Source organism: Pollachius pollachius (assembly GCF_949987615.1).
Source record: "Pollachius pollachius genome assembly, chromosome: 4".
NCBI lineage: Eukaryota > Metazoa > Chordata > Actinopteri > Gadiformes > Gadidae > Pollachius > Pollachius pollachius.
Genome location: NC_136937.1, coordinates 11,310,641 through 11,328,162, shown reverse-complemented (window position 1 = coordinate 11,328,162; position 17,522 = coordinate 11,310,641). Strand labels below are relative to the sequence as shown.

The window sequence follows — 17,522 nt, the reverse complement described above, 5'->3', positions numbered from 1 at the left end:
GTGTTCCAAGTGCTGATACACTCGTGGTTCAAACGATTTAAAGGCACGTGAAAAATTTACAGAAGCCAAACAATAAAATGAGGTGGATATTCGATCACAAATTCATATGCTTGTGATATAAATGTAATGTGTTCCACTCAACGTCATAATTGAGCGTTGCCACCTCCGGAAATACGTCTCCAGCAGGAGCAATTCACTAGAGGTGCATGAGATTGGCGGTTTTTGACAAGTTGTTCTGTGTGTTAGCAAATTCAAAATCCTGCAAGTTCAACCGGGAAGTGACTTTGTGGGCAAGGGAGTTGGCCCTACCGGACTTCTTTTTGTTTGGGTAATACATTTTTATAATTTTAGCCGTTCAATATTAACCCTAGCCATTTAGCAGTTAGCTTACCCACTGGCATGACTGGGGCTAGCTCCAACCTGCGTCTACGTTCTGCCCGTTCTAACGTGCTGCTTAATTGTACACAACAGAGAAATACCGATCCTACATTTTTTTATTCAAACTCTGCTGTTTCTAAGTCATGTATGTGTGCGCTTGAAACTGGAAGTGACATGTATTTTTTCCATCTGAGCTGATTCCTCTGTTCCCCAACTTGTGCCAGCAGATAGTTGTGTAGCTAAACATAGCCATGCCGCCCGTCCTCGGAGCCACCAGCCCCGCCGCGGTGTTTGCCGAAGCGCTGGAGAACTCCGGCAGGATTATTGACAGACACCTCCAGGAGGACCGTTGCTTCCCTGACCTGTCAGAACTTCTTTCAGTTGTCTCTCACAGTGAGTGATCATACCTCGTATTGATCAACCGTAGATGTCATCATGAGTTGTTTTTCAAAAGTAGTCTATCCATCTTTTCCCTCGTACCGCAGATGTTCCGTCGCTGTCCGGTACGTCAGATATGGACTACCCCCTGCAGGGTCCAGGTTTACTCAGCGTACCGAACCTCCCAGAGCTCAGTGCTGTCCGTAGAGTTCCTCTACCTCCAGAACTTGTTGAGCAGTTCAGCCGTATCCTTTCTCATGTGCGATAAGCAAATGAATAGCGTTTGCATTGGAACTCTTGTCTCTGGAATCCCCCGTTTTCAGTCTTCCGAAAGTCTAGCCCAGTATGATCATAGATGGGTGTGTTACTCCTTAACAACTTGGACAGATATGCAGTGTAATTGCATGATGGGTGTTTTTCCTGAGATCTCTCGAGCCTGGCTGACGGTTGACAATGATATCTTCATGTGGAATTATGAAGATGGGTGCGTACATTTAAAATTTCATATATATATATATATATATATATTCAACTCGTCATGCCACCACCATTAAACCTAACTGCAGACTTTTTTTTTATTTCACAGAGGGGATGTGGCATACTTTGACGGCCTCATCGAAACCATCCTTTCAGTGGGACTGGTAAAGCCTAAACCAGGTAAGTCTTAAACTCCTCTATATTAATAACTATTTTACTTGATTTCATGTTTACCAATAAACTGTTTATTACCCATTTCCTGCAACATTTTAAAAATTTCACCTTGATTTGGGTTGCACAAGCTTGACCCATTGCTATCGTTTGCTAGGGATGTTTCAGCAGAACATTGACTACTTGCTGGTGCTCGCTACGTCAGTGGACGTTGTTATCCTGGGGCTGAGCTTTCCTAAAGGCCAGGCTGGTGAGTCCCACACAAACAAACCTTTGTTGGTTGCATTGTTGTTGAAAATTGCCACTTGGAATCCGGATTACAGCTTTTTGGTTTCTTTGAGTAATTGTCTGTGTTTCAGAACGCTGCCTTGAAAGTAGAAAGAAATGTTTGTGCCTGCCCTGCAGCTTTGGCAGCTATTGGATTTGACCTAGATTAAAGTGAACAAAACAAAACCTGAGTTTTCATCATGTCTTGTAAATATGTGATATTTTGTGCTCTCCCAGTTATGGCATACGTCTATTAAATGTGGGTTATATAGATAAATATCTCTATTTATAGATGTCTCTTGCTTTATATCCTCTTCCCTGTCCCACAGGCCTGAACGACAGCATGTCTGGGGGCATGCAGCTGATGCCAGACCCCCTCTACACCATCCCCACGGACAACGTCTACATCCACGCCATCACCGCCACTGACCAGGGCCGCATGTTCATGGCGGGGAAGGACGGCTGCCTGTACGAGATGGCCTACCAGGCAGAGGCGGGCTGGTTCAGCCAGCGCTGCCGCAAGATCAACCACTCCAAGAGCAGCCTGTCCTTCCTCATCCCCTCCGTGCTGCAGTTCTCCTTCTCAGAAGACGGTGAGGAGGCTTGCTTGTGCTGGGGGGGACGGGGACGGGTGTTTCTGATGGGTTCTGATCTCGTTTGGCAGTACTGTAAATGTGCATTTGTCGTTGTGCTCCGCAGACCCTATTCTGCAGATCGCCGTCGACAACTCCCGCAACATTCTCTACACACGCTCGGAGAAAGGGATGCTACAGGTATTTTATATTTTATATAAGTATTTTTGTATCTGGAGAATTGCTATCTATGCATATGTTAGTTCAGAAAAAGTGCCAGCTGGAACGCTGAATTGACTGACTTTTCACTGACTTTTCATCCAGGTATAGCAAATTCTTGACAGTGTCTTTTTAAAATGTTTTTGTAAAATATATCCTTCCAGGTATATGACCTCGGTGCAAACGGACAGGGCATGAGCCGCGTGGCGTACATGTCTCAGAACACCATCGTCAACGCGGCTGGAAACATCGCCAAGTACGTACAAACAAATATCCTCCCCCCACGCTGGTGGTGTCCGGTAAAATACTCAAGTACTTTCTCTACCCCTTTCTCTCCTCCTCATCAATGGCATTGTATTCTGTTCCCAGGACCATTGATCGCTCGGTGTTCAAGCCCATCGTCCAGATCTCTGTGATCCAACGCTCAGAGTCTTCAAACTGCCACCTCCTGGCCATCACCCACGCAGGTAAGACGCCTCGACCGCTCCTGGCGTCATTGTCGATTCAACGTTTGTCAGAAATCTTTGCTGGAGAGTTTATCGATTTGGGTGTTCACCATTCTCTGTTCTCCCGACGTAGGCGTGCGCCTCTACTTCTGCACCGCTCCCTTTGCCCCCCCTCCCCATAAGAACGCGGGGCAGCGGCCCTCCACGCTGGCCCTGGTCCACGTGCGCCTGCCCCCGGGCTTCTCGGCCTCGTCAACGCTGCAGAAGCCCAGCACGGTCCACAAGGCCCTCTACAGCAAAGGTACCGCAAGGCGTCACTAACGTTTGGTAAAAGTGAGGAAGGCGCCTTATTTAATGAGCGTTAGGGCTGCCACGAAACAAATCAGCTATCCATCACCTGATGTCCAAAGCGATGGATTAAATGAGCTGGTTTTGACAAGACAAACTGTTAAGAAAATGAAAAAGCAAGTATTACGACCCCAAAAGGTTTGACATTTGCATTTCTGAGGCGTTTACTTGATGAATGACCAGATGAATCGACTAGTTGTTTAAGCAGTACAGGCAAATTTTTGTTGGCAGCAGCTATCTCTCTACTGGTAATGTCTCCCTGGCAGCACTGAACTGTAATGGACAACTTCATCAGCTTGATGAATTTCAAGCACATTATTATGCAACTTTGCCAATAAAAGTCCCCAAACAAATTCAGTCTTCACGTAGTTAAGGCATTGTAAAGATGATGTATCTTACTTTGACATCAAGATGATGGATTACAATACTATAACTGATGCAGATGTGCCAGAAAATGCCCCTTGACTTTATACTCCTTGGCGAGGGGGTTGGTGTAATGAGGATCTTTCTCTCATGGCAGGCGTTCTGTTGATGGCCGCATCTGAGACCGAGGACAGTGACCTGCTGTGGTGCATCAACCACGACTCCTTCCCCTTCAAGAAACCCCTGATGGAGGCTCAGGTAGGACCTCCGAGGCTTGGCTTCGGTCACAGGACTTTCATTCACGCGCTAACCAAACCCATCTTTGGAGGTTGATATCATGTCAGAAGATGATTAACACCTCTGTTTTTATTCTTCATCAACACAGTGTTCCCCTTTGCAGTCTAAGAAAGCTTAGGATCACATGTGATGATCATGATAATGGTCAAGGGCTACAGTGACTTTAGTTCATGGCTCAGTTTCTGCATAGAAATCGTACCCTGGGATTTTTCTTGCCAATCTGAAGCAACCAATAGCTAGTTGACGTCCACGCACCCTGTGTTATCAAATTGATAAAGGTCACATTTTAGACTAGTAAAGCTTGAAATAGTCTCTCACCGTACTCTTCTCCCTCTGTCTCAATGCAGATGATGTCCAACGTGGACGGCCACTCCTGGGCCCTCAGTGCCATCGACGAGGAGCGGCCCAGCCGGGGGTCCAGCCCCCTAAACAGAGAGCTGATCCCCCTCACTGACTCCCCCGTGGTGGTGCAGCAGCACAACATTCCCCAGCAGAAGTTTGTTCTCCTCTCCGCAAAGGTAAACTTCAAGGAGCGTTCTACCGTACCTGTCTGTAGTCGCTACCGGAGTGTAGCCTTGATCTTAGCACAGAGCCTTCAAACATTCAGGTCTTGTCATCGTCAAGTCTTATCTAAAATGGTTTGAATGGTTTCATTTGTAAATGGAATATTTCAGGTATTTGTCAAATATGAATAACGCTTTAAAATACGAAAAGGCGAATTGCTCAAGCTGATGCTGTGTGATGCAGTATTGCCTCTTTGGACATGAGTGTTGTTTTTTGTTTTTCTCTGAATGGCTTGTTTATTTGTCCCTAAAGGGGAGCCACATCTTCCACAAGCTGCGCCCGGTGGACCAGCTGAGGCATCTGCTGGTGACGTGTGCTGGAGGGGAGAGCGAGGAAGTGGAGCGCTTCTTCAAACTGCACCGGGTACGGATTCAAAACTTAAGTGTTTGATTACGTATCAAAGATGTCCATTGATGTTTTTTGTGACTTTGAAAGATTCCAAAGATCTTATGAAAGACCCTTTGCAAAGATGTGTCTTCTCAGGACAAACACAGATGTCGCTCATAACACAAATTATGGGTGTGCTACATTGATGTTCCAGGGCACGGCTAGTAGATGGACTATTCTCACTTGTTTACACTGCTACCCGTGCCCTACAAGTAGCACACCCGTAATCAGTGTCTTGAGCTGTGTTTTTATGTTGATGTCAAAAAGGGTATATTAAGAGTATGGAGTTCAGGACAATAGTATTGTACTTGCGGCCATGTGGCCTGCGTCTCTAACCATGTCATCGGTGATGGTTGCAGGAGGAGCAGGCCTGCGCCACCTCCCTGATCCTGGCCTGCTCCAGGGCGGCCAGTGACCGCGAGGTCTCCCAGTGGGCCACCCGGGCTTTCTTCAGGTCAGTGAAGGGACACACTCCCTCAGTCCGTCAGTCACTCTCTGGAGAGACGGTGTGAAGGATTAACCGTGTAATGTTCTTGAACTCAGGTACGGAGGCGAAGCACAGATGAAGTTTGCCTCTGCCTTCCAGACCCCTGCCACGGCGGGCCCCGTGTTTGGCTCTCCTGTACAGGGTGAGTTTCATCCCTCCTCCCCTATGTTGACCCGTGAGTTAAAATTTGACAATTTGGTATTTGTTTTAGGTTTAATCATTAGAGCCTTTACATGGATCTTTCTTCATCTCAATTCCTTTATCATTGAATTCACTTAATCGAAACCAAAAGCTAAACAAAAATAATGTTTATCCAATTATCCATCATTTCCTTTTCTATCGGCTTTCATTGACGGTACTGTACAGTTTCACCCAACGACCACTGACAAACAAATCACCCATGACCAGTTTCTGACATCCAGTTGGCTGTTTGGCTGACCGTTCTGTACGTCCACGCGTCACCATCCTAAACGTTCTCCTCATGTCCCCGCCACCCTCAGGAATGAGCCCTCACTTCAACCCCAACATCTGCTCCACGCCCATGGGGCCGGTGGCAGCCGGGCCGGAGGTCGTCTTCTCCGGGAAGCACAGCGGGATCTGTATCTACTTCAGCCGCATCCTGGGGTCAGTAGCGTAGGCACGGGGCTGCCCTGCGGGGGTTCTACCGCTGACTGCGAGTTCTAGATGTGTGACGTCCGGCGTTTAGCCTACACGGTTGATTATGATTACCTCACTGGTTGATCATGATGGTTTTGCACCTTTTGCGTTGTTATACATTTTGTGTCTAAAGATTATGTTTGCTTTGTTAAACTATTGGAGACTTTTATGGATTTGAATTTGTCATCTCCTCAATGTTTTAAAGCAATAATTAACCAGAACTTCTGTTGTGACATCCCAAGTATTCCATCTGTGGTATCCAAGAATCCCATCTGTGATGAATAAAGTACATCTTGTCTTATAATTAAGGTTGTAAAATGTTGGTGCTGTTGTATCTTCATCTGCTTCTCTGCTGACTGGATTTTATCCCAACAGGAACGTCTGGGATGGGAGCCTTGCTGTTGAGAAGACCATCAACGCGGGCAACCAGAATCTCAACATTGTAAGTATCCTACCTAATATTGCAAGTAATCCAAAAAATGTACTCACCATGTCTTGATTGTCCCTTTACCTCCTCTGTATTCTGTCCAGTTTTATAACCTAAATCTGGACACATTTCTTTCTCACTTTTGCAGTTATTCATATTCTGATAGAATGTCAAGGCCTCCTATCTGAGCACTATTTGTACAATGATTTGGATAGAAATGGTCTGCTGAATAGATGTGACCGTATTGGGAAACCTTCTTGGAGGACGTTTCTAATTGTCAAACATGATGTTGTTCCAGTTGGAGAGCACCGTGGCTGTGGGGGACCTGGAGAGGGTCCTACAGGAGCTGCTAGGCCTGAGGGAGTTTCTGGACAAGAACTCCCAGTTCAGCCAGTCCTCACTGGGGCCCGCCAGGTAAATATCCACTCTGTACTTTGCTGCAGTCATCTCTAGGACTGCCTGCATTATCCAATGGTGCATCGCCGCGAGCAACCTGGAGCTAAACTCTATAATGGTGGTGACACAAATTTGAGCCCCATGTCTTGTTGTTCTGGTCACCATTAGTCAGTCCCTCCAGAAAAATGCGGCATTTTTTTGTGATTGTTGCGGCTAAAAATCCTTGATTATGCGGCACGTTTTCTTAAAAAATGCGATGAAATATGCAGCATGTTTATGCAATTTTATGTGATGAAATTGCGGGAACTTGCGAAAAAATGCGAGAACTTGCGAAAAATGCAGCTTTTCGATGACGTTCACGTCGCGTAATTACATCACTTCATAACGTTCCCATGGCAACAGGGGGAAATGGCTGCTCTTGTGTGAAGTAAAACGCAACATTTTTCAACTTTCTGCTAACATGTATGTGACTTTTTTGCAACGAAAATGCGGGGATTATGAAATCATGCAAGCCCTGCATACTTTGCGCGGAAATCGGCAATTTATGTGGCGAAAGTGCGGCATATTTGAAAAAATGCGGCCCCCGCATGAATATGCGGACTTTGGCTGATAATGCGTTGAATTATGCGATCGAATAATCACGTTTTTCTGGAGGGACTGATTAGTGGTACATAATATAAAAAATAACGTTATATTTCTGGATGGGAAGAATGATCAAAAATTCTCAATGCCACGGCCCTATTTTAATACTTTTAATCTATGCTGCATGCCATTAAAACTTCTAAAGTCACATTTAAACTGTGCTTTCGCCAATCCGATCACTGCCAATTGCAAGGCCAACCAAGAGTATGAGCGTTTGTCCTTGTGATTAAAGTGGTGGGAAAAGTTGGCATCAAATCAACTTGACACCCCCTCTGAATACTGAGTTGTCAAGCTACTGTCAAATATTTTTTTATGATTTGGACAAGTAGCGTTACTCTTTCACCCTTGTACTCACCACGGCGTTGGAAACTAAGCCAAATGCAGGAAATCGGAAGATGATTAAAAGTAATATGTTGTTTTCGTGTATGAAGGAAGGCATTGATCAATTCGCCCATTGTATCCAGGTCATAGACCTCATTAATCCTGGACTTGGATGCAGCTCCTATTGTATCTAGAGCCATCTTCATTGGAGCCCAGTGGAGGCTCCGGCCCTTCCAGGGAACTAAAAGTCCCTGTTCTCTACCCTTAGCTTTGGCTCCCCGGCCAACCTGCCGCAGCGTCTGCTTGGCTTCATGCGGCCCGACGGAGCCAGCACCCAGCAGGTTCAGCAGGAGCTCCAGAGGAAGTACCAGAGTGAGTGATGACGTCTCAATGAGAAGGGAGAAACGCCTGCGTGTGGACCTCCACATCTACGTTTGATAAGCTCTCGTCTCCAATGGTCTTGTGAAGAAAAGTAAAAAAGAAAAATCTTTGATCAAATGGCTGAAGATCTTTACTTTGATGCCTGCAATTTTTGCTTTCTTCTTTTGTGTTTTTGGTTTTATTATTTCTTCCACGCTTTCTCTCTTTGAAGAAGTTGTACCACATTGTCAGTGTTGTTCTAGTGAATCAAGAGAATTTCAAACTTTCCACTGAAAAGTCTATTCAGATGCCCACTACACTTTGGGGAAGGTTTAATGCTGTATACTGGCGTCCTAACCTCTTCTCTCCCCCCCCTCTCTCTCCCCCTCCCTCTCTCTCTCTCCCTCCCCCACTCTCTCTCTCTCTCCCCCCCTCTCTCCCCTCTCTCCCCCCCTCCCTCTCTCTCTCCCCCTCTCCCTCCCCCCCTCTCTCCCCCTCCCCCTCTCTCTCTCTACCTCTCTCCCTCCCCCCCTCTCCCCCTCTCCCTCCCCCCCCACCCCTCTCTCTCTCCCCCCCCCCCCCTCTCTCTGTCCCAGTGGAGGCCCAGGTGCATGAGAAGGTGTCCCTGCAGGAGCTGCAGCAGCTGGTGCACCGCTCCTGTCAGACCCTGGCCCTGTGGAAGCTGCTCTGCGACCACAAGTTCAGCCTCATCCTCTCTGAACTGCCCACGGTACCCAGCTCACTCTGTCTCTGTCTCTGTCCTTGCTCTGCCTGTCCGTGTGTGTGTGTGTGTGTGTGTGTGTGTGTGTGTGTGTGTGTGCTCTGACTGTTAGACTCTTTCCATAGAAGCCAGATAAAGACATTAAGAAGCACACTAAGACGTGTGTGTTTTTGAAATTCCTTTCAGCTGGGAGCCTTAACACCGTAACCACTAGACCATCCTGTCCCCTTTTCTTCATTTGAAAAAATTACGTACCATTAAATTCAGTTTATGTAATGCATAACTGTATTATAATACAGCCTATTAAAGGACCTGCCGAGATAAAAAATTATATCCGGGTCAAGTACTGCAATCCCGCGGCCGTATGAGCATGCCTTTTATTATGTTGCCGTAAACTGTGTGTGTGTGTGTGTGTGTGTGTTTCTCAGGAATACCAGGACCAGATGAAGGGCGCCATCTTCCGAGACGTGGTGATCCGCGGCAAGGAGCTGAGCGGGGCGCTGATCACGGCCCTCATCAACGTCTACATCAAGGACAACGCCAGCGTGGACGCCGTCAGCCGCCACCTCCGAGACACCTGCCCGCTGCTGTACACCAGCGACGACAGCGTCTGCTCCAAGGTACACACACACACACACACACACACACACACACACACACACACACACACACACACACACACACACACACACACACACACACACACACACACACACACACACACACACACACACACACAGGCCTGATAGAGTTCAGGCGTGAGCTCGGCCATGTATGTTAAAGAAAAGTGAAAATAGGTGAACGGTGCCTTTTTTAAAATGTCTACTCAACAAGTCAACCTACCTGACCTTTTGATTGACATGTCTGCCCCCAACTAGGCGTAGTCTATATAAGGAAGTCTTTTACCTTTGTATCTTTGCACTGAGGATGGTCTCAATGGGACTGAAAACGTTTTGCACACCACTTTGGGTAGCACTTAACACTTTTATGCAATAAAAACTTGTTGCATCGGCTACGTGGTGTGCGAGTTCCGCTCCTTTTATTGTTGTCAAGAAAGGCAATCCTCTATGGTGTCTTCGAATGTATGATCATTTCAGGCACAGATAATTTCACTTCCCATCAGCCCTGCACACACGTTCAGACAGAGTACCCGGACGGCCCCCTGACCTCCTCTGCTGCTGTGCGGACGGTGTTAACGGGGTCTCCGTGTTTCCTCCCCAGGCCAACGAGCTGCTGCAGGGCTCCAGGCAGATCCAGAACAAGGCGGACAAGGAGAGGACCCTGAGGGAGTCCCTGCAGCTCTACCAGCAGATCAGCCAGCACACGGACCTGCCACTGGTCTGCTTCCAGTACAGACAGGGTAAGGGCAGACCCGCTTAAACCACTCATCTGATCCCAGAACAGATGGGGTTAGGGACTCAATTCACCCACTCCCTCCATCGGTGTGCTCCCAGAACAGAGAGGGTTCTACTCACTGTTCTGCTCAGAGTACAGACGGGGCTAGGGACACCCTCTCTCACTCGCTCAGTGGCTCCTGCCACTGGTCAGTGGGTAGGGACACACTCACTCCCTCTTGCAGCCACGCATGTACACGTTGCTGGAGGGGTGCATGCTCACGCCACGTTCCCTCTTCTCCAGTGCGTTTCTACGAGGGAGTGCTGGAGCTGTGTCTGACGGCGGCCGAGAAGAAGGACCCACAGGGCCTGGGGCCGCACTTCTACAAGAACGGGGAGCCGGAGGACGACAACGTGGGCCACCTGGCCTTCCAGGAGAGGTGCGGGCAGCGACATCACCTTTGACCATCTATTTAGGGTTTTGCATCGATCCGTCGGACACCTGCCGCCTTATCTCCAGTTTTGTTTCGCACATTTCAGTATCCAGCAATGGGCTCACATTCTTCTTACGAAACGTAAAACGCATTGGGTGACCCGCAGCGCCTGTTGACCTCCGACCTCTGTCCCCCTCCCCGCCCCAGACTGCTGTGCTACAAGTGCATCACGGACACCATGCAGGAGCTGGTGACCCACAGTCAGGCCGCCCCCCAGTCCCCCAGCGTGCCCAAGCAGCCGGGACCCCCCGTCATGACCTCCGACCCCAACATGCTCAGCAATGAGGATGCCACCGCTCACGTGAGTACCGAAGGGGGTGCATGGGGTATTGCTATTGGTCTGTGTACACAACTGTACACAATCTGTTTCTGCTCAAATTCGAAAACAATGTAATTGGCTATTGGGTTGGCGGGGGGAGGTGTTATCGCCATGGTTACGGCCCACTGTGCCTTTTTGTGATTCTTTTTTTTTTTTTTAAAGCTAGTATGCAACGTTGAGTGTGGGCGCTGTAACGACCGATGTATTGTATTTCAAATGCGCCACACACAATGCAATACGAGTGTCCGAGAACTTTAACCCTCCCTCGGATGCAGCCGATGACGTTCTCCACTCTCCAGGAGGAGACATTCTACACATCCACACACAGCGAGGTGTAGGCGTTCTTCCCTCTCTGAATCAGTGTCACTATAAAGTCATGAAAACAACCGTTTGACATCCGTTAGTTCTCCTTTCGCTAATATTCTACTAACGGCTTCATTTTAGTTGATACTACAATGTCTAAGATCCCAGAAGACATACTAACCTGTTTCTAAAAATCAATAAACAAGAAATTTGCTTTCACTGGCCCTTTAAGTATCCAGCAGAATCTGACCCCTCTCCTCCGGTTCTTTTGTTCTCCTTGTCCTCTGCAGTTCGAACAGATGCTGAACCTGGCCCAGAGGTCCCAGGACGAGCTGTTTCACATCGCCCTGTACAACTGGCTCATCCAGGCCGACCTCACGGAGAAGCTGCTGGAGGTAAACATGTGTTTTCTCTCCTTGTTTAAAGTGGCTGTAGGATCGATTTGAGAGATATGCAGAAGAGAGCAAGCTTTTAAAAAAAACTCCACCCTCCTGCCCTGAGTTTCTCTGCAAGTGAGGAGGGTTGGGTTTTGCTCACTTGTGATTGACTGGCATGACCGATTCCATGAACCAATCGGTGAAGCGATGCTCTGATTGGTCAGAAATGAACCTGGAGTGATCTAACATCTTGGCAGTCAACCTGAAATGGATATTCTCACAGCACATTTGACGAAATAATAGCTGACAGATGGCTTGTCAATTTCAAACAAATTACTCAAATAACGTGTAACACTTTAAGGTGCCATAATAAATAGCAAACTAGTCATTACCTAACCGTTTGTTAATATTTGTTAATTGTTACTGAAATATCTATTTGGCACAAGTTAATAGTGTGCCAAACTTGTGCCAAATAGATATTTTAGTAACAATTAACAAGTATTCACAAAGGGTTAGGTAATGTCTATTTTGCTATTTATCATGGCACCTTATTATAAAGTGTTACGGTTCTTAAATCTCACCTACAGCACCGTTTTAACTTGCATATAAAGACTTGTGGGTCGCCATCATCATGGTTATTCCTCATTCTAAGGACCTCCCTCTCTCGATCATGATTGGTCATCCCTTGGTCCCCAGGTGAACTCGCCCTACCTGGAGGACCACCTGAAGCGCATGAACAAGCAGGACCAGAGCGAGGTGCGCCACATGGACCTGCTGTGGCGCTACTACGAGAAGAGCCGCAGCTTCGGCAAGGCGGCGCACGTGCTGGCGCACCTGGCCGAGATGCGCAGGTGAGAGACGGCTTCGTGTCTCCCTCTGAAGCCCCTCGCGGTGTGTTTGAAGGGTGGTGACCCCTGAGCTCATTTACACCGTGTTTTTGAAGGGTGGGTTCCTCGTTCCCCGAACTCGTTTAGAGTGTTCAACACTTTGTTACCAATCCGAGGCAAGTGGTACTCAATAAAGACTCATTTGTTTTTGTGTTGGTGGTACATCTTTGTAAAGCTCTGGCACTGATATGATTTTAAATGATGGTGCTGTCCTGTTTCCTATATATTTGTTATGTTTCCATTAGAACTCAGAATAGTGGTACACTGAGTGAAGCAGTTTTGTTATAATACAATTAATCCCACCAATATGACTGCAACAGCCTCTGCGATTTAATTTAGAAAAACAAATGGGTGTCAAATCTATGAGCTTTTATTGAGCGGTGAGCATCTGAATGCGGGATTAAGTGACTGTTGACTGTGGGCCGCGCAGCACGGAGATCTCCCTGAAGCAGCGTCTGGAGTACGTCTCCAGGGCCATCCTGTCGGCCAAGAGCTCCTCCACCCTCTCCACGCAGGGGGCCGACGGGGAGTTCCTCCACCAGCTGGAGGAGAAGATGGAGGTAGGCGGGGAAGTAGAAGTGTGGGGGAAGGGCTAGTCTAGTGGTAAGGGGGTGATCGACTGCCAGCCAGTAGAAGGGTTGTGGGTTCGAAACCAAAACGCTCTACAGTCTACCCGTGAGCATCCTTGAGCAAGGAGCACCTGACTTCTACCTGCTCCCGACTGTCATTTATGCCGTGAACTTCATACTCCCTGTTACAAGTTGAAAGATAAAAGACTCTGCTCAATGTCCTGAATTGTTTAATACAAAAAGTCAAGGCTACACTTATGATGTCATATCATGATGAGGACATCGTTACCTGATGACATCGTCCTGCCCTCTATGAACACATGAAAGGTGGTGCGCATCCAAGCCCAGATCCAGGAGACGCTGGCCAGGCAGTACTCCCAGCATCCGTCAGCCAAGAAGGCCATATCCGAGTTGGATCTGGAGATCATACACATCTCTAAGGTGAGAGTGGTGTCTGGAAAACCATTACCATCAATATCGACCCTCTGCTGTCAAAAATGATATCTAATCGGTGTATTCGGTTATACAGTGAGTGTGATGCTTATCTCCTGTGCTTAGCTCTTTGCAGGGTACGCCGAGTACTTCAAACTGTCTGAGTGCAAGCTGGCCATCGTCCACTGTGCGGGCCACTCAGACACCATCCTGATCCACTCGCTGTGGCGCGACATCATCGAGAAAGGTACGCCTTCGCCTGTCCAATCTCCTCCGTAAGCCTCAGGGGAAGAAGTGGGACTTGAAAACCATCATCAATTCATTCTCCTCTTTTGCAGAGCTGGCAGACAGCCAGGCCATGAGCCCCCAGGACAGAATGCGGTCCCTCAGCCTGAAGCTGGTGTCTCTGGGAAAGCTGTACGCCGGGACGCCCAGATACTTCCCTCTAGGTGAGCACCGGCCTCTTTAAAGAGGACATCGCACTTCCTCACTACTTTCCAAATGTCATTCCTCCTCCTCGCTCTTACAAATCGCTTTAGCGCGATTAAACCCAGCCCCTGGTGTCGGATATCGCCACTCTTTTATTTATTTTTTTGTCCATGCCATCTCTCCGTAGGGCAATTTGAGCAAGCCGGTGCAATTGTTCTGTAATTGACTTAATCACCTTTCGGGCCTTTAGTGACTCGTTGACACTCGATCCCGCGGGTGGAGAATCGCTTCGCAGGAACCGTTCAGTGCTGAGACGCCGTGTGTTTTGTGTGCTAATGGCTCCCTCTCCCCTCCCCAGAGTTCCTGGTTATGCACCTGGAGCAGGAGGTGTGTCGGCTCCAGTGGGACGTGGGCTTCGTCATCGTCACTACCCTGGAGATCGGCGTGCAGCTGCAGCGCCTGCTGGACGTCTACGACCAGCTGTTTAAGACGCGGGTACGTCTGCGGGGACGCGACGCCACGCGCTATCCATACAAACTGCGACGTTTGGATCCCCACAAACGCTCGCGGGACGCGTGTTCAAAACCTTTTCCCGTGAGCGTTTGTGCAGATCGGCGCCTAGATCCCAAAGTGTCAGTTTTTGTTAGAATCTACAGGCAAAGCTTTTGTTTTGATTTAGAACGCTGAAATATTTTACCTGTCGGAGTGAAAAAATGTACCGACCAACCTACTTTAGTTTTTCTATATCTATCCCCCTAAAAAACTTGACCTGCCAGAGTAGACAAATCACCGGCGTATCTAGTGTTTTACTTAATGACCTGCACATTTTTGTTCCTGCCAATTGGTCAAATGTGTCTTGCTCTGGCTGGTGTGTTAATTCTGGACCCTGATCGCTGCTGATTTGATAAAAACAGGGTTGTGGGTTTGAGCAGACTTGCTAATGCTCTGATTGGCTGTGCAGGACCCCTGCTGGCAGCGTCTGAAGAAGCCCCTCCACCTGGTGGAGTGTATCCACGTTCTGCTGTCTGGATACGTGGACGACCCCAGCAGAGTGCCCGCCTTTGACAGGTAACCACGGGGTACCTTCCCTCACCTCGCTCCCGGTGGCATCGTCACATGGCGGGACTGTTGGAACGGGGGGGGCGAACATGGTTGTTGTTGGCGAGAGGGAGGGCGGGACTCTGAAGGGAGGGCGGGACTCTGAAGGGAGGGCGGCACTCCAGAGAGTGGACGTGACTCTGAAGGGAGAGTGGGCGGGACTCTGAAGGGAGAGTGGACGGGACTCTGAAGGGAGAGTGGGCGGGACTCTGAAGGGAGAGTGGGCGGGACTCTGGAGAGAGGGCGGGACTCTGGAGAGACAACCCAGTCTCACGGAAATACGTGACACTGTCACCTCATTTAATCTATTCATTCGTGATCTGGGACACGTAATTTCAATTCTTTCGTGCCAAAAAGCACAAATTTCTAACACTGACAGCTTTTGGCCACCCGTATCTACTTTCACCTTTTGATTCTGAGAAATTGTGACAATTCGACGGAAAAAAGGTAGCTGCTTCATCTCTACTTTTTAGAATGAGTTTGAAATTTGTGCTTTTGGCACGAAAGAATTGAAATTACATGCTCCAGATCACGAATGAATAGATTAAATGACGTGACGTGACGGTGCCACGTATTTCCGTGAGACTGGGTTGGGAGGGAAGGCGGGACTCTGGAGGGGGGGGCGGGACTCCGGAGGGAGAGATATCTGCTACCTTCTGATGTTTTGGATATTGCTTTGTCAAATTCTTCATAAAAAAATCTATATTTATTTCCTTTACTTTATGTTGTTCATTTTATAATTTTCTCATTACTTCTCTCCGGGGACCGTGTACCCGGGTACACAGCTCATAGGAAGTAAGAGAAGGGAAATTGCGTTGCGGTAGACTGAGTTAAAGCCACATTTCTAATGGAAAAGCGCCGTTCGATTCACCCAGAACCTAATTATTTTGCTTAATCAGAGGGATTGCTTGGTTGAAACTCATCGGCCCGCAGACCACCATGCACTCCCCTTGTGATAGTTTTTCCTGTTTTTTTTTATAAGTGATCAATAAAGTTTTACTGTGCAACTAGAGATGTACTGCTGTTTCTATTGCAGTAGACCCCAGAGACTCACAAAGAAAGAGCCTCACGTTTAATGGTCACTTAGCTAGATTGTATTAAACCAACATTTTCTATAGGTTCCTCGTGTTTTATGGTATAAATGATAAGATATTGGCCTCTCCTGATTAAAATTCAAACATTTATTGCATACAATGCAATATTGACAAATAAATCATATATATATATTTTTTATTTTGTATTTTGAATCATTGTTTACACAATGATTCTTGCACTTTTTGGGTTATATCCTCATTTTTAAATGCATCTACTTCTAAATAGATATCATGTCATTGAAATGATGTTTGAGAACTCGGTCATACCGGGGCTCCGACCTAAACTCCCCCTCATCCGTCCGCCCCCGTCTCCACCCCTAGGCGGCGCTTCACCAACGTGTGCCTGGATAACATCTGCGGCTACCTGGTGGAGCTGCAGTCTCTCAGCCCCAACTCGGCTCTGCAGCAAACCATCGGCAACTTCAAGGCCCTGCAGTCCAAGCTGCAGAAGGTGCACTGACCGGTGAGCCCCCGCCCCTCCCGCAGAACACGCAGGCGAGGAGACCCCTGCGGACCTGGGGGGCCCGGTCCCCAAAGTACAATAAACTGTTCTCGATGGGTTACCCACATCTTGCACAAAGGACTTTTTCTCTCCATTTTTACTTCACTTTTCCCGAAAATGCTTAAGTTGTCATCGACCAAGTTGGGTTTTCAGTTGGCACACTGAAAGGCTGTTGTGTCGATCCAGTTTTATAAATACAATGAAGCGTGTGTATGAGAGAAGTAAGCGGCTATCGCTTTGGAAAATAAGACACTGCTGACTGCATTGATTTCAAACAACATTGTTTAAGGTATACAAGGTCATAATAAAATCATGCATAATTCGGAATGAACATCAACATGGGCGTTAATCGAAGATGATGTTTAGTCTTATCATCCTTGATTGGACTTCAATGTTATTGATTGGCAACAACAAGAAAAGTATTCAATAGTTTAATAGCATAAGCAATTTCAACTGTTGTTTTGATCGCTTTTCCAAGCAGGACAATACGCTTTCTTTATATACAACTTTTGTTTTTTTATATAGTGATACTTTTCTAAGTGACTCATGAATTCAAGTGCCCTTGTGAATAGCTGCTTTGGATAATTATGTTTGAGTGTACGGCCAAGTCGAGCTCTCAAATGTGTTTGTTCTGCTTCTACTTCTCTGATGAGGCATATTAACATTTTTAGGTTGTGTTTGTTGTTGCATTTCTGTATAAAGTTTCTGTTTGAAGTTTTCAGTGTTGATAATTACAACCTGTTTGAGTCTCCTTGCCCTTTTCTGAATTGTGCTCTTAAAACTCTTAAGAGGGTCTTGAATAAATA

The 17,522-nt window shown here is 47.4% G+C and overlaps 1 protein-coding gene across 1 annotated transcript; it reads left to right on the top strand.

Moving 5' to 3' along the window:
• The first annotated feature begins 186 nt into the window (after positions 1 to 186).
• nup155 (nucleoporin 155) lies at positions 187 to 17,464 on the top strand. The gene is made up of 34 exons (XM_079734632.1): positions 187 to 328; positions 606 to 771; positions 864 to 1,001; positions 1,144 to 1,240; positions 1,343 to 1,413; positions 1,562 to 1,654; positions 2,001 to 2,264; positions 2,371 to 2,444; positions 2,627 to 2,718; positions 2,832 to 2,929; positions 3,042 to 3,209; positions 3,777 to 3,877; positions 4,264 to 4,434; positions 4,733 to 4,843; positions 5,227 to 5,321; positions 5,411 to 5,496; positions 5,855 to 5,978; positions 6,387 to 6,453; positions 6,737 to 6,852; positions 8,066 to 8,169; positions 8,754 to 8,887; positions 9,307 to 9,498; positions 10,100 to 10,238; positions 10,517 to 10,652; positions 10,854 to 11,007; positions 11,619 to 11,723; positions 12,402 to 12,556; positions 13,023 to 13,152; positions 13,489 to 13,602; positions 13,720 to 13,840; positions 13,932 to 14,042; positions 14,381 to 14,517; positions 14,984 to 15,090; positions 16,536 to 17,464. The coding sequence occupies exons 2-34, from the start codon at positions 630 to 632 to the stop codon at positions 16,672 to 16,674; spliced, it is 4,086 nt and encodes a 1,361-aa protein (XP_079590758.1). The 5' UTR covers positions 187 to 328; positions 606 to 629; the 3' UTR covers positions 16,675 to 17,464.
• Positions 17,465 to 17,522: the final 58 nt, after the last annotated feature.

Excerpts from the sequence above, each read along its gene's own strand:
- nup155 (XM_079734632.1), top strand. The coding sequence starts at position 630 with ATGCCGCCCGTCCTCGGAGCCACCAGCCCCGCCGCGGTGTTTGCCGAA. Across the intron at positions 2,265-2,370 it reads GTTCTCCTTCTCAGAAGACG|ACCCTATTCTGCAGATCGCC; the intron begins GTGAGGAGGCTT and ends TGTGCTCCGCAG. Across the intron at positions 13,153-13,488 it reads AGCTGGAGGAGAAGATGGAG|GTGGTGCGCATCCAAGCCCA; the intron begins GTAGGCGGGGAA and ends AACACATGAAAG.